Source organism: Ascaphus truei, chromosome 1, assembly GCF_040206685.1.
Source record: "Ascaphus truei isolate aAscTru1 chromosome 1, aAscTru1.hap1, whole genome shotgun sequence".
NCBI lineage: Eukaryota > Metazoa > Chordata > Amphibia > Anura > Ascaphidae > Ascaphus > Ascaphus truei.
The window spans coordinates 118,356,519-118,381,292 of NC_134483.1; the positions used below are offsets into that span (position 1 = coordinate 118,356,519).

At 42.9% G+C, this 24,774-nt stretch overlaps 1 protein-coding gene across 5 annotated transcripts in view; it reads left to right on the forward strand.

The window, feature by feature from the left end:
* The window catches only part of SUSD1 (sushi domain containing 1), a 179,803-nt gene that overhangs the window by 43,348 nt on the left and 111,681 nt on the right, over positions 1 to 24,774 (forward strand). For all 5 annotated transcript variants that reach the window (XR_012800399.1, XM_075593999.1, XM_075594032.1 and 2 more), the window contains exon 3: positions 15,317 to 15,472. Coding sequence is in view for 4 of the 5 variants with exons in the window: in XM_075593999.1 (XP_075450114.1) it covers positions 15,317 to 15,472 (156 nt within the window). In the remaining variant the exon portion in view is untranslated. The remainder of the gene's footprint in view (positions 1 to 15,316; positions 15,473 to 24,774) is intronic.

A 24,774-nucleotide genomic window follows, 5' to 3' on the forward strand; every position in this document is an offset into this window, starting at 1 on the left:
AAATTGTTGTCGCTGTGATAACATTATTATGGCTATATAAGCATAATAATGAAACTGTGACAACTATATAAAGGAGCAAGAACATAAATTAAACATAATTCTCCTCACATCGCCTTACTAGGAATATATATATATATATATATATATATATATAAAAAAATATATATTTATTTAAAAAAAAAATATATATATATTTATATATATATATATTTATATATATATATATACATACATATGTACATATATATATATTTTGTCCTGAAAAATGATACCATTTTTCAGACAAGAGTTAAACATAGGCAGCTTCTGTTTGATTGTGAAACCCTTTACTGATTGGCCACAGAATATTATCTATTGCCCAAAACCTCACAATAACGACAGCAATATGTTATGTTTGTATTTAGCATTGACTTTGTATGCAGTTATGTAACTATAATTTTGCAGACATAATCATTCCCTGTCCCAGACATCTTACAATACAATTGTGGTGCCTGGGAAGATAAAGGGACTTGTCCAAGAGTTATGAGTGACACTAACGCTGGTTTACCAACTAGGATACCACACCCAGTACCCTCCCACAATCAAGATTATACTCCAGACTTCACACAGGAATGATTATCTTTATACCATTATTATCATAGCTGTACACAGTTCTTAGCACCACGCATTATACTTTTATCCTATCTAAGGACAACTAGTTATAATTGGAGAAATTCTATTTGTTGACTTACAGATGTAATAGATTTCACTGTTCTTGTGGGATATGGTAAAATATGTTGTCATATTCTGCACCAGCAGTGCCATTGAATCCTATGGAAACCCCCATGCAAATATTTATTTATTAAATGTTTTACCAGGAATTAATACTGTACATTGAGGGTTGCCTCTCATATTTAAGCATGTCCTGGGAACACAGTTATGTGTGACAGATGACAAATACATGATTAAATGAAGTGAACAGGGTTATGCTGTACATTATATATAAAGACATTGCATGACAATTACAGATAATATATATTATAGGCGTATGTAACAGTTACAGACCAGATTGAAATGTGAGACAGCTTTAGTTTTGAAAGAACTTAGACTGGTGGCAACTGTGGGAGTCTCCGATAGGTTGTTCCAGTTTTGGGGTGCACGGTAAGAGAAGGATGAGCGGACGGATACTTTGTTGACCCTTAGAACCGTGAACAGTCTTTTGAAGTCAGAACTCAGGTGATAAGTGCTGCATGTGGTAGGGGAGAGGAGCTTGTTCAAATACTGTAGGTGGGTAGCTTGCCCAGAATGTGTTTGAAGGAAAGATATATCTACAGTAGTTCTTTGAGCATTTTGCAGTGATGTGTGTTGTAGTTACATTGGATGACAAAGCGGCATATTGCATTGTAGAGGGTGTTTAGTTTGCCAAGGTGAGTTTGGGGTGCTGTACCATATACCAGGGTGGCACCATCTTTTCCCCTGCGCCCCCATGCTGGCTTTCCCCCTCTCCTCGCGCCCCCCCTCCCTCTTACCTTGATTCTGACGTCCTGCGTCATGACGTCACGTTGTCATGGCAACTTGACGTCACATTACCCCACGGCGTCATTTTGACGCTGAGTTGCCATGGCGACGCGTCACTAGGAGCGTCTGAATCAAGGTAAGTAAGGTTTACAGAGGCCCTGCAGCTCCCTCGGCATTAATTTAAATGCCTTCGGGAAGTGTGCGGGGCCTCTGTAAACCCCGCGCCCCCCGCAGTGAATCTCGCACCCCCATTTTGCGCACCGTTGCCAAATACTATATCAAGAAACACTAGAATAGTTACCACAAGGGGTCACTGTAGCCCCACAAATTGCACTCAGAGTATGTATTGGGAAATAACATATGTGGAGCATATGTTAATAAATCCACCTCATATAGATTTATAATATATGTTCATAATGAGGTAGTAGCAGAGAGGCCACCCGGAAACATGACATAAGTAATAAATAATAAAATAAAAATAATAAACTTTAATCAATTGCACTCGACGAAAGACGTGACAATATATACAGTGGAATTAAAATCCCCAGCGAATAGACGGAGGCACATATGGATAAACAGTAGGCATCATATTCTTCCTACTAAGGAATAATACCTTAAGTACGGTATAGGTCAAATGTTAAGCCCCAAAAGGGGGGAAGATGTTAAGTAGCCAGGTCACAGAGTAAGATACTAGTCACCAGCAACATAAAAAAATGCACATTTAGCAATAAGAACGCCACAGTATTTACTCAGTCAGGGTCTCTAAAGCAGCATTTAATGTTGTTACTTATAATCCACTGATACATTTGTTTGGCTGGTTGTAATATAATAATAAAGATGCATGTATTAATGCATATTATACTATCATGTCATTTGGTATGTAAAACATGATGAGAGGATATATACATTTATAAGCTGCACTGTATATACTGTGTGGTGTATTGATATAAAAAAATAGCTAAGTGACTAGAGGTCCCTCCAGGGAGGTAATCATACAACCGTGTCTCTGTTGTTTGTGCTGCAATGACCAGTACTTGCTCTACGTCTCGTTCACGTGACCGTCACCAGCGTGACGACACTTAACCCTGACGCACGTTTCACACGTTGTCGCGCTTCTTCACGGGGAGTAGTCACATATGAGTGTTCCGGATACCAGGGGGCTGGATTGTATTAGAGTTGGTTCTCATCAGAAGCTACATCATTGGTAGCTTTACAAATTTAGCCTTGATCCCAAATACTATTATTACAGTCTTGTTAGTGTTTAAAAACATTTTTTTTTGGGAAATCTAGTTTTCAAGTCTCAATAAATCAGACTAAAGTACATGTTCAAGGTTAGAGACGCTAGGGCTGTGTGCATATAAGATTGTGTCATCTGCATACATGGGCATTGAAGCTCCCTTACAAGCTGTAGGAAGGTCATTGATGAACATTAAGAATAGTAGGGGCCACAGATCTGAATGATAGGTAGGACTGAAACCAGTTTAAAGCATGTTTCCCTATTCCAGAGCACAGAAGTTTGTTTAGCAAGATAACATGATTAAAAGCATCAAAAGCCTTTGCAAAATCTAGGAATATTGCACCAGCAAGTTGTCCCAGTTCTATCCCACACTGGATTTCATTACAAACTTTTAGGAAGGTAGTTACTGTGAAGTGTTTGGGGCGAAAGCCAGATTGGAATTGGCTAGGGAAATTTGTCTTGTTATACAGTAGTAATCACTTAATTGGGAGTGGGCACCTTTTTCCATGACTTTGGATAGTATTGGGAGAAGTGAGATTGGCCTGTAGTTTGAAACAGTGTTTTTGTCCCCACGTTTGAAGATTGGGACAAACTCTGGCAGTTTTCCAGGTCTTAGGCCTTGTCCAGGGTGGCACTGAGCGGGCGCATGCACTCCCGCAGGCCACGATGAAACACATTGCGGCAATGTGTGTGGCCAGTGTGAGCGAGCGCCTGAGCATGCGCAGCACTTAGCTGCTTGCCAAGCAAGCAAATTTGAATTTGTCACTTGCTTGCGCCGCCACGCATGAGCGCGCGCCTGCACGCTCAGCGCCACCCTGGCTGCAGCCTTAGGGATATGGCCTGCAGACAAAATAGAGTTGATTAGGGAGGCAGGCGGTATGGCAATGGCTGGGGCACCAAGTCGTAGGAACTTAGATTGCTGTAGGTCAGGTCCGCATTGGCTGCTTAGTTTTAATTTGAGGAGCATTTGTGTAATCTCCTCTTCAGATACTGGGACAAATTGAACATTTTGAGCAGTGCTGGGAGAGGGTGGGGCTATAGGGGTACACCCAGATTGAGCTTCATATTTGTAGTTTGGGTTGCGCTTTCCAATAGGGAAGTAGCACACCCCACAAAGTAATCATTGAATGCGTTTGCAATGTCTGTGGATTTTGTCATAGTAATGTCATCCTTAATGATATTACATTGATGTTGATGGCTAGAAGGCTGGAGTATATTGATGACCTTCCAGGTATTATCTGTATTTGATGTATTCTGGTGAAGATTGTCAGAGTAATATTGTGCTGTTGTGTGTCTTGTTTGCCTTGTGCACATATTCCGCAGGCATCTGTAGTTATTAAGATCCTTGGTATTGCCAGTTACTTTGTAGCTTTTTCATAAGATATCACTGAAATGATAGAGCGTAATAAGGTTGGTTGTAATCCATGGGAGGTGGGCCCCCCGTACTCTTATTCTGCGTAGGGGAGCATGGGCATCACAGAGATTTAAGAACTCTGCTTGGAAATAATCAAGAGCAAAATCGGGGCCAGATTTTAAGCCGATCCTGTACCAAGGGCAGTTGGAAAGATCATTCAGAAACTGTTGAGGATAAAGTTTCTAAATGCTCTTGTGAGTAGAACTTTAGAGCTTGATTTGGGTGGTCCGATTTACCTTACACATAATACTATTGCGTGGTCACTGAAAATGTCAGGTAGGATACCAGAGGATTGGATTGTGTTGGGACAAGAGGATAGAATCTATTCTAGAAAGGAATGGTTGTGAGATTTCAGGTTTGCCGATATGGGTTGGGAAATTAGTTGGGTTAGGTTTAGTGACTTGAGTCACATCCTGGATTTTATTGTTTTTAAGGTCAAGCCAGTTATAGTTGAAATCCCCAAGAACTAAGGCCAGGTCCCAACTGGCTACTGCAGCGCCCGCTGTGGTGGATGCTGCAGGGACAAGAGCCGTCCCTCAATGGGGCTGGGCCCACTGCGAGGGGGGGGCGCCTCGCTGCGCGGTGAGTTTTTCCAGCCTGCAAGAAAATTGTGAGGGAAACTACAGCAGAGACTGCGACTATTCTAACACAAACCAGTGGCAATCTCCAAAAAGACCCAGGTACATGCTGGACACATGCCTTAAACTTGCCTTAAACTAGACCCAGCATTTCTGCATTGATTAATGGCCTATCAGATTAACAGCGGGGGTCCCTGGCAGTCCCATTCAAACTGAATGGGACTGCCAGGGACCCCTGCTGTGTTAATCCTATGGGTCATTAGTTAATGCAGAAATGCCTTAAACTTGCCTTAAACTAGCCAGGTTACACCCAGCACATACCCAGAATGTAACCGGGCTAGTTTAAGGCAAGCTTTAGAATACTCGTGGTCTCGTCTGTAGCAACGGAGAGCTAGGCCACGCCCCCTGGTGGTTCAACCAATGAGGATGAACCTGCCGGATGACGTCACGACCATGCCCCCCTCACGCCCCCCCTGTCTTTCCCCCTGCAGCTCTCTGCAGACCGGGGAATTCGGCTGCACGCGCCACCAGCCTCGCAGGCGAGCGGGCAGCGCAGGCACTGGGGCCATAGCCTTACAGCTCACACTTTGGGGAAAAAAATTAAGTATCTAATACTACACAACCGATCTATTTAAAAAAAAAAAAAACCCACATATAGGATTCTGAATGAAATGCTGCTTTAAGATAACAGGAAATTAAAGTTAGCTGCTCTCTTTAATAGGTCATCACAAGAAAGCATTATGATTTCCAAATGTACAGTTTGGCTCCCCCACCATAAAACGATAATCAAACAGTTTCCAGGATTCTGGGTGGCTTCTGTTTGCTGACAGCGCCGATCGAGAGAACTCATTCATATATCCCGTAGTGCCCTGATTACACCTCTCTAGTACTGAAGTCTGTCACCAATGGCTGTGTATATATACAAGACAACTATAATAAACAATAGCTTCATCAGTTGTTGGCCACCAAGGATTCAAATGGACTAGTCTCTAAACTTAGAGAAAGTAACCACCTCAAAATCAGTAAACTATTTTAAAATGTAATTAAATAGATTTCACGAGAAGTTTAAGCGAGTAGTTATACAACTTGTATGTTCTCTTACAATGCTCTACAAGGTAAGTGAACTTGCAGAGGCCTCACACGATCCCCTGGCATTAATTGAAATGCCGCGGTGGAAGAGCGCGGGGCCTCTGCAACTGCCGCACCATCTCTGAAAAATCTTGCGCCCCCCTGTTTGCGCACGCCTGCTTTAGAGTATAAGCTTCCAATTTTAGACTTGTTGGATATTAAACAACTAAGGACATTTTCTTCTTAGAAGATATCACCGTTAACCCTTTTTAACGTACTGCTGTAAGGACCGACTTGGAAAATCGCGGAGCCCAGTGCAAACTTTGAGTGTGGGGCCTCTTACGCTCTCCGAAGCCTCACCTGTGCAGCGGAGCTTAAGGCAGCCAACCTCCTGTGTCCTGACGTGGAGGTTTGGCCCGACCAGAAGTTGGTCGCAGCTTCCGTTATGACCGCTTGGGTGCGATCCCTCAGTCGCCACCGTGGCCCTTCCACAGGTGGGGCCACAGGGGAGAACACAGGGGTTTGCGAGTGCGGAGCCCAGTGAAGTCGTACCAATGACACCGCCATTAAGCCGGGTCTACATGTGTTGATGGAAAATAGCTAAGAAACATTAGCCAAAATCTGACCACTGTAGCCATGCCTTAAATATGTTCGTTCTTTCTTTCTGGCCTTTCCCAGAATTATATCCAAAATAGGCAATTAATAAAATATGGTTTTACTGGTATTTTGTATTTATGCGTAGGCAAGATTTATTTTCTCTGTGTTCATTGGCGGATAGCTCTATTTGTCTGAAACAATGTAATAGGTCATTGGTACACTGGCATATTCACTAGTCAGCCCATGTGCCACATCCTTTCTTGTGACTCATCAAGACACAGCAACAAGATTGAAATGAAAAATGTTGTACTTATGGAAGAATATCCGTTGAATGACCAAATCCATTGTGCTTGTATCATGACATTATATGCACAGTATGGATAATGTCTGCAATATTTATTTTGCTGCAGAATCCCCAATTTAAATAATGGGGGGAAAAAGGAATACAAAAATAAATGATAACAATAAAAAGAAAAGAAACTCAACTTGAGACGATTTGCTGCTTTAAAATTAATTATACTACAACAATTGAAATAAATCCTTTTATTTTAGATGAGAATATATTGACACTGAAGAACACATTGGCAATTATCACTGCAAGCTCCATTATAATATTGCACACAATACCTTCATCCATAAATCCTACTATATTCACTTCCTAACTGGTTCATTGATGCAAATGTCTCTAAGTTACTTGATGCATTGACCCTAAAAGATATAACATGGAATTGTCTCTCCTAGGCCCAGATGCACAAAACGCTGCTAAGATTTAGCCCTCCCATACTTCCGTTTATATGAATGGAAGTAAAGGTGTGCTAAAGCTTAGCACCCTTATGGGCCTATTCACTAAACCTCTATACATTCATTGCATTATTGAATGTGTTTGCATGTTCTTACCGAACACTATGAAATTTATGTAAAACCGGTTTTCACTAAGAAAAATCACATATTTTTGTCCCTGAGGAAGCTCCTTTGCTGGAGGGAAACGCGCGTTGGACGCGCAATGTTGTCAGTCTCCTACTTGGAGCTGTTTTTATGTAGTGCTCTGTAGTCTCCTGGCTCTATCTATGCAGACCTAATATTGGATATTTCTACCAACAGTCAGTGAGCTAGCTTTCCTGCTCTTTATGTGGAGTGTGTTGTACAGTGATTCACTGACCAAAATGCTGTGAGCACTAGCTTCACTATGCTGTGAATCATTCTCCTCCATTACCACACTATCAGCTGCACTATTATATTCACTGGATGGTAATATACCATTAACTATTATCCTCAAGTGCTCTGTGGTTTACATGTTTAAGCAGGACTGCTGAATCTCTACTATACAATCACTCACTGAGTAGGTTACATTTATATATATTTACTTGGTCTCATAGGTGCCTCAGAGGGGTTTATACCCTGACTATTAGCATCCTCTGTCCTGTAATCTCAACTACAATAAATTGCTTGAGACTATTCCAACGCACATTCACTGACACGGATGCTTGGTACTGTTGATTTAATTTATTTTTAATTCACAATACACGGCGTTTTGGTAACATATGTTTTATGTAAATCTATTAAAAGTTAAATTTTAGATAATGTAGGAGTGCAGTATAGTGAATTCTTTTAGGAGGCACATCCATTTTGTGTTCTCCTTCCCCCCCTTTTTCTGATTCACTTTTCAGTTCACAGTTTGCACCCACATTTTTGATTACCATAATTATTCACTTATTACTTTTTTCAATTGGTGTGGTTTTGTGATCACTCCCTAACCCTCGCGTTTTCTCTAAAATTTAGCCCACCCATACTTCCGTTTATATGAATGGAAGTAAAGGTGTGCTAAAGCTTAGCACCCTTATGGGCCTATTCACTAAACCTCTATACATTCATTGCATTATTGAATGTGTTTGCATGTTCCTACCGAACACTATGAAATTTATGTAAAACCGGGTTTCACTAAGAAAAATCACATATTTTTTCAGAGTTTGGTAAAAAGTGCCATACTGCACTAGTTTGTATTTGCTTAATAAGCGAAATTAACTTAACATGTGATTTCTCTTCAGGGGAAGGAATTCCTAACCTAATAAATATCTCCAGATGTATATATGTCCCTCCTAATTAGGGAGATATGCCTGTGCTGAAAAATGAACATACTGTACCATGTGAGATATGCTAATGTATACACAGATTATCTTTAAATGAGTCACACATCTTAAAATATATCTTTAAGACCAATCAGTTTAAAGACCCTTGTAATGAAGGGGCATCAGTGTCAGACCCAACAGGATTAGAACCCACAACTTCTGCTATTCAGAACAGCAGTTCTAGCATTGAACTAACCCAGATGCTGGGAAGTTCCACTGTCACGTGTCTCAGATGTCTTATTTTTATATGTAAAGCATGTGACAATGTATAATTCTACATTCTAAGGCATGTAATATAGTGGGCGCGCGTCAATTATAATTGGCTGTGTTAGCCAGACGTTTCTATACTAGGGACGCACGCGGTGGCAAGCCAGACCAGGAAAATACAATAAAATTGTATTTTCGCACTGCTGCCGCACCGCAAACCAATCACAGCGCGGCCTAACGTGACATCAGAGTCATGTCCCATAACCGCGTGCGTCACTGCTTGCACCCAAACAACTAAACGTGCACGCACAATGCCGGGCGCATGCCCGTACACGCAGCAGCGAGGACTATAAAACAAGCCTTACCTAAACTGGCAATCATTTGGTGCTCCTGTTATAATTCTGTAACAATACTGATTGTGTGACTAACATAATGGTTACATTTCAGTTTAAATCAATCATTTGGTCAGTGCAATGTAGCAGCTTCAATGCTTCTTTATATTACTAAGGTAACTGAGTATTTTGATAGTTTACCTCTTCTTTATATTGCTCCTACCTCTATTAAGAGATTATTAGTTAAAATTATCCAAACATGACAGGTTTTCTGTCCACCAGCTGGGATACCAGCTCATGGCATGATGAGGCAAAAAAAGTCTTCTCTGTGGAAAATACGTACACTCCCTATAACAACACTGATAACATCACTGATTTTTTCAGAATCCTTAATCGCTTATTTAAGTCTCAGGCTCAGACTTGGTGGGAGGTCTCTAGTTTGCAGAATTATGATACACAAGATATGATCCCACGGGGCTTACGGATAGGCCTCTCTCCAGCGTATCATATAACCACTGTTGAGTTCACACAGCAATGGGAAAAAATATTAACAATTTGTTCCCAGTCTTTGATCAAATTATTGGTTGAAACTCAACAGACTAGGTTATTAAATATACAAAAAGAGTTGGATATACAATTGCGCAAACTAGATGACTTTAGATCCCACAAAGATTTTGATGATATGGAATCTAAACTCCAAAGAGAGGTTGATAAGTTTAGAAATGAAATAAAAGAAAGGAAACACAGAAAATTTCAGAGAGATGCCTTAGATTACAGTTTACATCAGGTGTACAGTTATAAAAAATCCCAGAAGAGAAGACAGACCACAATTAATTACTCTTCCTCAGAGGCTGAGAATTCTGAGTCTGAAACAGCTAGCGGTTCTGAAACTAGAACATCTGCCCCATCTCCCTCTACAAGTGGGATCTCTCCAACTGATACCAATACTATTGCTTTTTTGGAATACCCCCTCGTAAGAGACCAACAAGACGAGGGGGCAATAACAAAAAAACAAAAGGACAAGGAAAAAGCAGGCAGAGGCCAACGCAGAAAATAAATTCTACAGTAGTAGAAGATGGGAAATTGAAGATTTTTAATCTCTCAAAAATAAATCTAACTAATGATCACATCTCACTATTAGAGAAGGGATTATCCTTTTCCCCCACCAGAGACTTCAATCTCTTTGAGTGGGTAAAGGACTTAAATTTGTTTTCCCGTAAACTACTTCTGCATAAATTTCACGCTAAAAAATCTAGACGTGAAGTAGATACTATTGGTCTTGCTGCATCTGATCAGACAAATGTCCAGAATCTTATGTCACTACTAGATGATAACGAAAATCCGCCTGACAAAAGAGAAGGTCCGTTTTCCAGTTGTAAACCGAAAAGTAAATTTACCCCCTTTATGTCATTATGTCCCCAGGTTGAGGTCTTTACCAACCTAGTCACCCGGGACTTAGAGAAAATAAAAACTAAAAAACACATGCGATATAACATCACACAAAAAGAAAATGTGGCATTCAAGGAATTAATGACCCATCAAGAAATCACAATCAAGCCCTCAGATAAGGGTGGTAATGTTGTTGTTATGGACACTGACTTTTATGTGAAGGAGTGCCAACGCATCCTGAAAGACAAAACAACAAATAAGATATTGGACCATAATCCAACTATAAGGTTCATAAAAGATCTCCAATCTATCTTGAACAATGCCCTTACCAACAACATTATTGACAAAAATGAGCATGATTATTTGTTACCCAAGACACCTACAGTGGCAACATTTTATACTTTGCCTAAGATCCATAAAGATCAAAAAAGACCGCCAGGTAGGCCTATTGTCTCTGGCAACAACAATCTTACTGAACACTGTAGTGTCTATTTGGACCAAATCATGCGTCCTTTCGTAACCAACTTGCCATCCCACATTAAGGACACGAAAGACACCCTACGAAGACTGGATGGAATAAACTGTGATAGTCAAACCCTGTTTGCCACACTGGATGTGGAATCTCTCTACTCCAGCATCATCCATTCTAATGGTGTTAAAGCATGCAGTTATTTTCTCTCTACAAGGGGTTCCGGTTACAATGAACACAATAAATTCATGATAGACCTTCTGCAATTTGTCCTATGTCACAACTTCTTTCTATTTGATGGAACACTCTACCACCAGACCCAGGGAACAGCGATGGGCACCTCCTGTGCACCAACATATGCCAATCTGTACCTGGGCTGGTGGGAAGATCAACATGTGTTCAGTGACAGATTTGCACAATATACACAATACATTGACTTGTGGATTCGTTTCATAGACGACATATTACTGATCTGGCATGGTCCGGTCACTATATTGGTTGAATTTGTGTCTCTATTGAATGTTAATGATTTGAACCTAAAATTGTCCTTTGAGTACAATGCAACTGAGATAACATTCTTGGACTTGAAAATAAGCAAGGACCCAGATGGCAATGTGCAAACCACAATTTTTAGAAAAAAGACGGCCACAAACAGTCTTTTGGCGGCTACCAGCCACCACCCTCCATCTCTAGTCAAAAGTATCCCCATTGGACAATACCTGCGATTACGCCGTAATTGTTCCACTTTGAGAGAATTTCACATACAGGCTCAGGACCTGAAAGAGCGGTTCTTAGATAGGGGATACTCAATGTCTATACTGAAAAACGCATATCATCGCGCCAGAGACAGTGACAGAGCACAATTACTGGGTCCAAACATGAATCCACCTAATACACAGGTTCGTTGCATTGGAACCTATAATTACAGGTGGCATGAGATCAAGAAGATTTTCATGAAACATTGGTACATCTTAAGATCTGATGAGGACCTTGTTAAAATTCTAAAAGGTACTCCTAGTATCACTAGCAGGAGATCTGCTAATTTGCAGGATGGTCTTGTGCATAGTCATTTTAAACGCCCTATATTATCAACTTGGTTAACACCTCCACCAAAGGGCATGCACAAGTGCCAGAACTGCAAAGCATGCCAATACATCAACCCTGCCAAATCCTTCTTGGCTCATGACAAATCAGCAACATTTGATATTAGACACTATATAAGTTGTAAAACCATCAATGTAATATATTTGATCAGTTGTGAGTGTGGCCTCAGATATGTTGGCAAAACTATCAGGGAGTTTAAAAAACGAGTACTCGAACATATAAACTCTGTCCACAATAAATTAGAAACACCAGTTGCACGCCATGTAAACAATATTCATCAGGGAGATATTAAGTGCCTATCTTTTACAGGCATTGACCACCTTAAAAACAATATACGTGGTGGCGATATAAATAACAGATTATTAAAACGTGAGGCTGAATGGATATACAAATTAAAAACATTGTACCCTCAAGGGTTAAACGAGTGTTTTACATATACTCCATTTATCTGATCATTAGAGGAGTTGACATCATGTTCATTTATCCAAAAAATGTTTCATGTAAATAACAACAATATACATGTTATTTATTGTACACACTCCCTAGTTTACTGGCAAGCAAGCAAGTATTCCTTTGATCATGGACTAAGTACAGTTTAATATGCATCTCATCTAGTACATGTTTGAATACCTCCAGCCTGCAATGATTAAGCTTTGCCACATATCACAGAACGGTTATTCAGTATCTGCCACTTCGGCATGGGTTCATAAGCCTCATAGACGCCCACATGCCTGAGCCTTTGCCCCATATGCTGGTGACTCTTTTAAACCCTCATTAGACTTTATTGTATTGTTTGAAATTAGTGTGTACATCTTTATTAACCACTGTTCTAACATACAGTCCCCTACTGATCGGTATAAGCGTTGCGCAAGCCTTTCATTGGCCCGCGGGTTGCTATGGCAACCTATGACGCTATATAATACGCTTCCGTAATCAGCTGGTTATCACTCGCCCCTGAAGAATCTCCGTTAAGGAGGGAAACGCATAGGGCGTTTTGGCGTGGTGACGTCAGCGCGAGGGATCTGAGAGAGACTGGTAGTATTGTTACTTTGTGTCTGTGTTCTCTGCTGTTGCTCATTTTAAACGCGATCGCATCCAGGTTTATACAGGCTCTATTCACTCAGTGGTTCTTTGCTGAAGCCTGTCTCTGTACTGTCATTCACTGTGTCATTTTACCTTGTAGCTAACAGACATCACTGTAATTGCCAATTGTTGCGATTTATCCGGTATTTAACATCATCACTGCTAGCCTGCCAGCATCTGCTGCACACAGACACCTATTCATGTATGAATTGTCCTATGAATTGGTAGAAGGTTATGTGTACAGGGATTTTGCTGAGCACAAGTACTCACGGTATTGATTATATATTGACGGCTTGTTTAATAACCACAGTAATAATTTATTTACTGCTTTAATAATTAGCAGAGTGTTTAGTATCAGTTTTTTCCTGGATTTTTATTACAAATAGCTGTCCTGTCATACCATCTATGTAGAGTGATTGTTAAACGTCATTGGGCGCAGAATCAATCCACGTACCACCAACCTGTCATTGAGTTGCACATACAGTGATTATATCTAACAGCTTAAATATTATATTTAGTAGCTGCACACTGACTTGGGCTATTTATCAATACAGGTTGGGTGCTCGGTACGCTACGCCACATGACGCACAATACACATACACAGGGCAAGCACCTTTCAGCTTTCTCAGCTGAGTAACCGACTCCCCAATTAAGGCCAATTTGGTATCACTGCATTTGCTATGTATTATTAGGCACTAGCATACCTTACTACAGCGGTGCGCAATCTGTGGGGCGCGACCCCCAGGGGGGGCGCGACACTGCCGACGGGGGGCGCGGGGTTTACAGAGGCCCCGCGCGCTTCCCGAAGGCACTTAAATTAAGTGCCGGGGGAGCTGCAGGGCCTCTGTAAACCATACTTACCCGTGGCTCCGGCGGCTTCCTCCCGGCGTCGCCATGGCAACGCGGCGTCAAAATGACGCTGCGAGGTCATGTGACGTCACGTTGCTATGGCAACGTGACGTCATTACGCCGGTGCGAGGGTAAGTTGGGGTTGGGGGGGGCGCGGGAGTGAGGGGACAGCCGGCAGGGGGGCGCAGGGAAAAAAGTTTGCGCCCCCCTGCCTTACTATATACCTTGGCCATCTATCATCTCCTCATTCCCTCCCGCCACAGTACATTATATGTAGTTAATATTATCACTTTATGTTAAGAACTTTTTTTATTCTATTTACCAATTAAATGTTAAGTTTTAATGCCTAGGAGTGCACTTCTAAATGAGCTTCTAGTTGCTAAGTGGTGGCAATAAATATGTCTTCACTTCTCAGCTGTAGTTAATTCTAGTTTACCTCTCAATCTGCTTGGAATTTTGGCCACAAGTTATCAGAAACAGGAAAGTGTTGCAAATATCTTGCACTGCTTGTAAGGTGTGCTAAAACCTGCTATAGAAATCTGAGGATGCTTTAAAACAAATAGCATTGAGTTGAATTAAAAAACAAAACACTATTATCTAATACAACAGAACTGATTTATGTTAAAAAAAATAAGATTGCACATGTTTTGCTTAAAGGAAGTTAGGGGGAGGGGGTTACAGGTATGAGTAGTAGAACTCAAAAGTATACTGTGACAACAGAATTTCCCAGCATCTGGGTTAGTTCAATGCTGGAGCTGCTTCCCTGAACTGCAGAAGTTTTGGGTTATTTCCCCCTCCCCCTCTCCTCATCACCCCTCCTCACCCCTCCTCACCCCCTCCTCCTCTCCACTCCCTCCTCCCCACGCCCCCCTCCTCCTCCCCACGCCCTCCTCCTCCCCTCCACCACGCGACTTTGACACATTATTACAGCTTTGTGAAAAACTACACATGCAAAATCACTTGTAAAGTGCACTTAAGAAGCATTAAGTCACTTATCGAAGTTTGGTAAATAGGCCGATTAGTATCAATCTACTAATGGCAATGGAGCTATTTGTGGTACTAGATGTAGGGCCACTAACAAACCATCTTTTTTGTAATCTCAGAGTTAGGTTGTAAGCTCTTCATGGAAATGCTCACAGTGCCGGAATAGCCAAATATATAGGACCATATTTACTAAGTGGTGCTATTTCATTAGATACCTTTTGGCCAATTCAAGGGAATTGGCAGGAAGGAGTCTTATGGAATAGCACCAATAAATAAATGCAGCATGGGCCATAGTGGTGAATATAGTTTATATGAGCTATTGTTATTATTTTGTTTCAAATATATTTCACGTTTGGTATTTGTTTAATTATTACATAAACAGATAAGGATGAGTGCCAGATTGGAGCAAACAGGATCTGTGGGGACCACACAGCATGCCATAATACCTACGGAAGCTTCTTCTGCATCTGTCTTGAAGGGTATCGAGCATCCAACAACAATGACACTTTTATACCCAATGATGGCACTTTCTGCACAGGTGAGTAGAGGTTCGATAATTGTCTTGTGCAGTAAATCTTTTGATCTATGCACTGTAGTTGTATCTTTTCTTGGGTGTGGTTTTATGATATGGGCCACTGTGCAATGTGCGTGTGCTCTCCTTAGTTTGTGTAGGCAAATGTAGCTCACGTATTTTGCTATACTCCTGTGATATTTTGTGACACAATGTGCCAACATTATTACTACTGAATCGTATTGGAAGTCTTACATTGTGCTCGCGCTCTCTTATTCTTTGTATGGTGTGTCTCATGTTCATACATACAGATGTAGTAAGATTTACTGGCAGTGCGGGCAGGAGGAGGTGCGACGTGACACCTGCGTCAACACTCGTCCGCGACCGTGCTGCATCTCATCTGCGGTTCGCCTACGGTCAGGCGGAATAATTATTTGTGCAGTTATTTATGCTATCTTAGTTCATGACATGGCCTGCAGGTGGCGCACGGAATATCTTCGCTTATGACACTCGGTAGCCACAAGGATCTGTGCCCTTGAATGTTACAGTAGGAGCCCCACAGGTGTCTCGATACGATACAATGTAGATATGCCTGGCTTTAAACACTGCCTTTCTAAGGCTGCGTCCATAGAACGTGGAGCAGCGCTGAGCCGCGTGGACGCTGATGCTCACCTGATCAAGCATGAGCGATTTCATGCCCATGCAGGCGAGCCAGCGTCCTCGATCGGGAGGCGGGGGGAGGCAGAGGGAGGCGGGGCAGTGACGTCGCTGGGCCAATCGCCCGTGACGCACCGACGTCACGGCGACGACGTCACGGCGCCGTGACGTTGACGCTGCTTCGCGCTGATTGGATGTTTTCAGCCGACAGCGCGCTGAAAAACAGCTTGGCTGTCGGCTGAAAAATCCAACTCGTCAGCACGCCTGCGGACGCTCGCGTGAGCCCCCTCTAAAGACATCCTCATTGAGGATACCGGGGCTCAGCGCGGAGCGTCCGCACGGCTCAGCACGGCCTGTCCTTCTATGGACGTGGCCTAAGTTTAATGACCTTGCACTGTACTTCTCTACTGTAGCAGTATTACACTTTACTCAAACCACTATGCATTAACCACATTTGTCTCAGCCTGTTTGTGCCTGGCGTGGAACATCACACTTACTAAACCGACCTGCGGTTATGCATATATCATATATTCTGCCGTTCAAGACTACTGATAAGAGGACAACTCTATCTAACATCTATCACTATATCACTACGAAGTACCCATTCTACAAAAACAAACTAAAAGGCTGGAAGAATTCTATCGGACACAACTTAAGCATTAATGATTGCTTTATTTGAATAGCGCACCCTGACACGTGCAGGTACTGGTCACTACACACGTCATGGATGAGTATGTTCGAGTATACTGACACAACTTACAAAGACACAGAGAGGAGGCTTGGAGTCCTCCCCAAAAGATCCTCAATAGCTGCACACAAGGCTAAGGTTAATGGAAGGGTGTAAATACCAGATCTGGTATTTACACCCTTCCATTAACCTTAGCCTTGTGTGCAGCTATTGAGGATCTTTTGGGGAGGACTCCAAGCCTCCTCTCTGTGTCTTTGTATGTCTACCTTATCCTCTTTGCACCGGCGGGTATAAGAGTATTATCATACTCCATATATTCTCATATACTATCGTGGTGAGCGGTAGACCACAAGTTGTGTATACTGACACAACTTGCCTACACTACAGTATCTGCTCATGCATAGACAAAGCTGTTCCCCTCCCCCACTCCCTGCGTCTATTGTATGCATTAAGACTTGTTTGCATCTACTTGCATTTGTCTTTTACACGCCTCGCTGTTGCACAAAAATGGCTCATGCTTGCATTTTTTTAATACAGTACAGATCATTTGTTTATGTGCACCACAGACAACCTCCAAACAGGGCCGCTGACAGATTTCATGGGGCCCATGACTAGAGTTACGTCCGGGCACCTCCCCGCATGTCGGCGGTGTTGCGAGCTCCCACACATGTTGGCGGTATTGCGAGCCCCCCCCATGTCGCTGTATTGCAAGCCCCCTCCCCCATTTCACACCGCACAAGCCCCCTCTATTTTCCCCCTCTTCCCATGTATTTCTCTCCCCCGTCTCACTCCCTCTCACCCCTCATGCTCCCCCCTCCCGCCTCGCATGTATTTCTCTCCCCTGCGTCTCACTCTTACTCGCTCTTTTCCTCACTCATTCACTCCCTCCCTCGCCCCTCTCTCCTCTCACTCGCCCCCACCTTCCATCAATTACCCCACTCTCACTCAATCCCCTGCCACAAAATACATACCAAAACCTTCCACCCCCAATACATGTCTAAACCCCCCCAAACAATGCATATATATATATAAAGCCTCAATAAATATAAAAAAAGCCCAAATAAAATATATAAAAAATACATATAAATAAAAACCCAATGCATATATAAAAAAATGCAGAAAAAAGAGGGGTGTAACTGGGCGCTTATACAACTAATAGGTTTTTAAACTACAAAGTGCAACCAATAAAAACTAAGTATTATTACACAAATATATAGTGTATCAATTTACAATTAAATATATAAAATACAAATACCTCAAATTCAATAACATGTCTAACCTTCGCCAAATAAATGTGAAAAAATGAAATATATATAATATATGTGAGGTGAAAATATAGCGGCTCAGAACCCTTTAGTTGGACCGTTCTCTGGTCCCAAAGTAGTACGTCGTCTTCCAGGTAAGGGGAGCGCTTGTTGATCACGTGGAAAATATGTGAAGTAAAGAAATACAAATAATGGTTTAGCCAATAGTTAAAGTGAACTATTATCTAAAAAGATGTGTTGGTCCCACTCAAGGATTTCTTCTAGTTAGAAAAGCATATCAGAGATTCACCTCTCTCTGCTGGGAGCACTGTAATGGTCCCTCCTCTGAAGTATGTGTCCTTAGATCCAGTATTTTCTCGGAAAGCAAATAGAACTCACAATAGTGTAGTATATCCATTGTAATATATATTGCACAGAAACAGATTACGAACTTTTCACTCACATTTATACATATGTGTCATTCATTGGAGAGGACTGGTTGACGATCACTGGCGCTCTGCCGGTTTCTGCCTGCTACTGCCTTTGCATCCGCATATGTCACTTCCTGTGATGGCTCTAATTAGGGCGGAAGTAGCCTCTCTGGTCACTCGGCTGCCAGAACTCTGAAATCAGGCCCTACCAGGAACACACACATATATATATATATATATATATATATATATATATATATATATATATAATCAAAAAATAAATAGATGATACCGTTCTGTGGCTAACGAAATGCTTTTAACATCGCCGGAAGAAGAGATCAGTGTATCTCGAAAGCTCGCACAAATAAAAGCATTTCGTTAGCCACAGAACGGTATCATCTATTTATTTTTTGATTATTGAAGCTCGGCTAACACGGTACTGATACCTCTACATATATATATATATATATATATATATATATATATTTTGCGCTGAGATATAGGGTTAATCATTTTTTAGTTAATTTATATCATCCTTCCAGGAACAGATTCAACACGTTTCACTGGGCTTCGTCAGGAATCATGCACCCAATTACCTTATTTTTCTATTTATAGCCAATACCTTGCTCAGTCTAATCTATCAATCAATGTTTTTTAAAAGATTACTTAATGCAGGTGTTAGTGGCGATTCAAGCATATTACATACTCTGCCGTTCAACACATAACGGCTGATGAAAAAGGGAAGGACATGGGTCTTTCTCTCTTTTCTTTTTATGTAGCCCTTGTACCCCCTCTCCCCTTAAGTGAGCTTGGAGGATACCCAGTAACTACCGGTACTGCTTCTTTACCTGTTGGCAACCAGGAGGCCTGAACCTCCGCCACTTGGAGCCTGGGATGTGTAGATGATGCAACAGCGCATCCAAGCAGAGTTTGTGGGATTGCCCCTCCTGGGAATACATAATAAGTAAACACGCACACCAAATATATGCAACTGTATTTACTAAGGATAATAGTTAGTGTCTATAACACTCATCCATAGAATAGGCAGGTCGCCCAATACATCACAGTAACATAATACAGAGTACTAACTGCTCTATACATAACATACATTGGGGGCAGGGGCACCGATATCCCCTTGTACAGGCCCTTGGCCTTTCTGCCCCCAAAAGTAAGAGGAAAGACAGAATCCCTATATGTGGCACTGAGAGAGAACACCCTACTTAAAACTAAATATTTATTAAATCATTTTAAAATTAGAACTGTTTGGGATAACCATAATTGCAGGACAAAAGTTAATAAAAATAATTAAAGACCGGAGAGGAGGGGTAGTACATAGGGTGTTTATATATAGACCCTATTATCAGTCTATTTAACCCTTCTATCTATCTTCTATCTATCTAAACCATCTTGAGTGATATCTTACAGGAGTATACGGAGAACATCATTTTATGGCTGCGTTACATTGATGATGTGTGTATTCTCTGGAAGGGAAGTCAGATCCAATTAAACGAATTTGTAGACATCCTTAACTGTTGTGGCTGCACTGCAAAGCAACACTGTCACAGCTTAGCTATCCTGCTCAGCTAAGGTGGCAGCCTCCCTTGGGTCTGTCCCTAGCTGCAGCAACTCACTGGTGACTCAGTGCTATCTGGGGCCTGGGGACGGTACTCTGGCCTAGTGCATTGGTCACTGACCCTGCACACCTACCTCCTCCCCTCTCTGCCTCCCATCCCTGAGTGCCTTCCTTCCTGCATGGCTGCTAATATCCCTAACTAGATTATCCCCTAAACAGGAGGATTCTTCAGCCCTATTGGCTTAGCTAAAGCACCTGACTGCCTGCAACTATGCCTCCTGGGAACTGTAGTTCCCAAGGAGGCTCTTGCCTATGAAGACCGCATGGGTGCCTCTCTAATGGCCGCCTATCTGCGCCTGCGCTATCCTAGTGGCCACTGCGCCACTTTCCTACGCATGCGCAACATCTAGGAGGCCTTCCTGCCTTTCTACATTCCCCTGTGCTCTGTCTGCCACCTCTAAGATGGCCACCGCATCTCCCTGCACTCTGCTGCGCATGCGCGGCCATTTTGCCACACACAAGATGGCCGCTGCACTCGTCCACGCATGCGCGAGCGTTCGAGCACGCACAGTTAATTCCAACATAGCGGCACCCACGTGGATGGCGGCGCCAACCAGTGGAGAGCCGCCTGCGCCTCCCTGCGCCTCCTGCTGCCGGCTATCTCGCCGCACCACCTTCGCTGACCGCGCGGCACCTACCCAAAGAGAAGGGTGTTCGCGGGGAAGTGTACCATAGCCGGGGACCCGCGCTGTTAAGGGGACCAGGGCTATATTTAGATAATAGTTAACTTTCACTATTGGCTACACCATTATTTGTATTTCTTTACTTCACATATTTTCCACGTGATCAACAAGCTCAAATACATATAAATTAAAAAAAACAACGCATATAACAAAAAAAACAATGTATATATAAAAAAAGCCCCAATACGTACAAAAAACCCAATGCATGTAAAAAAAGCCCCAATACATAGAAAAAAAACCAATGCATATAAAAAATAAACCCAATACATACAGTATAAAAAATACACTTACTGTAGCTTGTGGATGGTCTCTGAGCCCGGTGCACACACCGCAAAACACATCAACATCGGTTTTATATGTCGGTTCAGAAACATGCATTCATTTGTTACTTACTGTATGTGTGTCGCTTTTCCGATAAATAGCTGTATTGATTCTATGCATAAGCCCCATAATGTCTTGCCCATAGTCACAAGGAAATTTCACTGAATATAAATTCCTAATTCAGAGATCAGTTCCTTAAACACACAGCTACTGCTTCATATTATCTTAACATGATTTATAGATGTTTGGTGCCTGCTGTCAATCACAGTTCATTCTAGCTGCACTATATTCTTCACAAGTGCAGCCCCACATAGGATCAAAGTCACCCAATGATAGTTTATTTAATAGGTGAAAAACGACTTTAGATTATTTTTGCTTTCTTATAAAAAAATTCAGACACGTATAAGCCTTTTAAATAATTTTTTAATGTTTATCATAAAAGGTTTGTAATCATTATAACCTGAAACTTAGTTTTGAATGACCTCAATTTTTTCTTAATCGCTATCTTATCATCATCTAATTTTCCATAGGAAATTGATCATCTGTAAATCTTATTACCTTATCACTGGGATAGAGCAAACAACACTGACTTTCACATCCCCACCCAGTTAAATGTCTTTTTTGAAACTACGAAAAGGAAAGTTTTCAGACATTATTTTAAAATATAAAAGTTAGGTTAACTATGGACAATAGATTGAGTGCAACTCCCAGGAACCCCTTATGCCCGTAATATAGTGGACGCGTGTGCGCGCCTGTGCGAACGCTCGTGCACGTGACGCACACTTTTCGTGTGTACGGTCCGTGCTGCTGTGAGCGACAGGCTTGGAAGGTACTGTGTGTGTGTCTCACTGAATGTGTGTGTGTCACTGTGTGCGTGTGTCACTGTGTGTGTGTGTCATTGTGTGTTTGTGTGTCACTGGGGAAGATGTGTGTGTGTGTGTGTATTAAAAATGAAAAAAAAGACATGCTGTGAGAAGAAATTATTTATTAATATTGTGCAACTTTATATACACATACATACATTGCAGACACTGAGCGGTAGCGGCGCGAATACATACTTTTCGGTGTCTTCCCCCCGATCGCCCGGGGGGGGGAAGCAGTACTACAAATGGAGGCGCTGCTGAGATACAGCAACAGGGCAGACTTTTAGTGACTTTGCAGCAGTAAAAGGGTCCAGGGCAAGGCCCCTGATGCTCCACCAGGGACCCTGGGCACCCATCCACGTTAACGAAAGGGGGACCTCTCTCTGACGGGAAATCTAGGAAGGGGGTCGTCTAGACCCTTACCAAGTACAGACTGTGTTGGGGTGTACCCTGAGGGCATGTTACCAGGGAGCTTGAAGACCCTTCATTAAGTTCAAGACAGGGAGGGGCCCTTTTGGTTGTAGGCTGGGGACCCTGTGTACCTGTGCATGATGAACTGTGCAAGTTGGGGCGCACCCTGAGGGTATGTTACCAGGGAGCGTGTACCCTTCATTCAAATACAGACCAGTGGTTGTGGCGCACCCTGATGGGAAATCCAGAGAGCGTGTACCCTTCAAGCTGCTAACAAAGAAAAATATTGGGGCCATGACTCTTTTCAGTTGTTGCTGGGGACCCTGGGTACCTGGAATTGTGTTTATGGGGCGCACCCTGTGGGAAGGCATCCAGAGAGTGTGAACCCTGCATCTCGTTCTAAATAGGGATGGGCCCCGTTCAGTTGGAGCTGAGGGACCCTGTGCACCTCTGTTATGGACTGTTCTACTGTGTAAAGTGTGAGGAACGGGCCCCTGAGGCGTCACCAGAGGCCCTGTGTACCTCTATTGCAATGGACTCTGCTGTGCACCCTAATATGGAGTATATAGCCTGTACTGCACAACCAAGATGGCATTCCCACTGAATCCACGGGACCGCCTGAGTTTTGCAAAAGCCAGCTGCAAGTTTTTCAAAAACAGTTGCATCCTGTTCGGCGACAAACACTGACACCGCCCATCATTGGGACTGGCTCAGCCGGAGCTTGGTCACACCTTGGTCCGCCCAGCCCTACTCTGTGTTTCACATAGGGGAGGGGCAACACACCAAAAACCAACCCAGGACTCTGTCTCTGCTATGGGAGGAGTTACCACACCCTGCTGGACTTTAGTTCTGCGGAGCTTTGAGAGAGAAGAGCTGCCTGGTCAAGCTGTTAATACTGTATCTCATCTACCTCAATTCAACCACGTCAGAGCTTGAACTGACTAACTATTCTCTGCCAGGAGGTTACCTGGTGGTCACCATTTATGGCCAACACCACCTGCGGTGTGTGTGCCCCAACTGCCGGCTTCCAGGGGGCGATGCTGTCATGATGGAGGGGGTTTGGCCCGGGATTAAAGGGGTTACACCCCATTTGGCCATCCCTACTCTCACTTGGGAAGCAAGGGGTTAACTGGACTGGACTGAGGTCCAGTAATGTGTTTTTACCTTGCTTCAGTATCCAAATGTTTATTCCCCTGTGTAAAGGTAATGTCTCAGCCTGGTGTTTGCACTCACACATACAACTAGGGTTGATGCGGGAGGGAAGGGGTTAATGTTAAAATAGTGATTATAGCCCTTTGTGTAATTTTCCCGCCTTTTCAGGCTCCATTTTGCAGCCTTCCATAAGTCGCCATTGAGACTCCATGCATTCTAATGGCAGAAGTAGCGGTTTTGGACCTGTTTTCCAGCGACGACCAGCAGGTGGCGTCCGAGAGGAGGAGTGGCGGTTTCCCATTGTAATTCAATGGCTCATTGACTTCAATGGAGATTCCTCAACGCCGGCCTCGAGGAACAGGTTGGCACCCATCCAAACCGCAGACCGCAAAAGCGGATACAATATCTTTGAAAAGAGTTTAAGCACTTCGGTCAAGTTCAAAGACAATTGGCGTGGGAATCTTAAGTTCTAGGGCCCCTGGGAATAAAGTTCTTTTTGTCCCTAGCTCCTAGGAACCCCCACACACGACCCCCACCGGGTCCGGGAATGAGGGACCCCGTAAAGTGTCGAGCGGAGAAGGAGGGTCGCACCATTGAATCTAATGGCGGCGGGCGCCATGCATTGTCAATGGCAGCGCCGGCCATTGATTCAAATGGGGAAAAGCCGCGTGCCATGAAAACGGCTATGTGTAAAATGTCGAAATGTGTAATCTCCGGTTCTGGAATTTATTTATTTTATTTATTTATGGAAACAAAAAAAGAACAGCGCAAAAAAACCATTGTGTAGTATAATAAAATAATTATTTATAGTGTAAAGGTGAGTATTGCACGTACATCAACAAAAAGGGTTAATAGCATGACATGTTAGGGACATGTTACCACTCGGCAGGCACAGCAGGATACAGACACCGGTTCCTGGATATCCACCCTCAGAATACTGGTATCCGGTTACAGAGTAGACAGCTCAGCGTTGGGGAACCTTCCCGCGCTGTCACAGAGTCCTCGGTAGCTGCTTCTCAAGGGATGATCTCCACGCTTCTTCCGGGTTGATCCACGCCGGCTTGTGACGTCATCCAGCAGCGTCTCTTGGCCGGTCGCGTCTTTAGTGCGTCACTGCTTTCCAATAGACAGTAGAGCTGCGCACCGAGTCCCGGACAAGTCCCGCAGCAGAAATAAAGGTTCAAGCTTTAAACCGCAATGGGGATATGAATAAAGTGTAAAGGAACGCGCCCTCTTCCTACGCGTT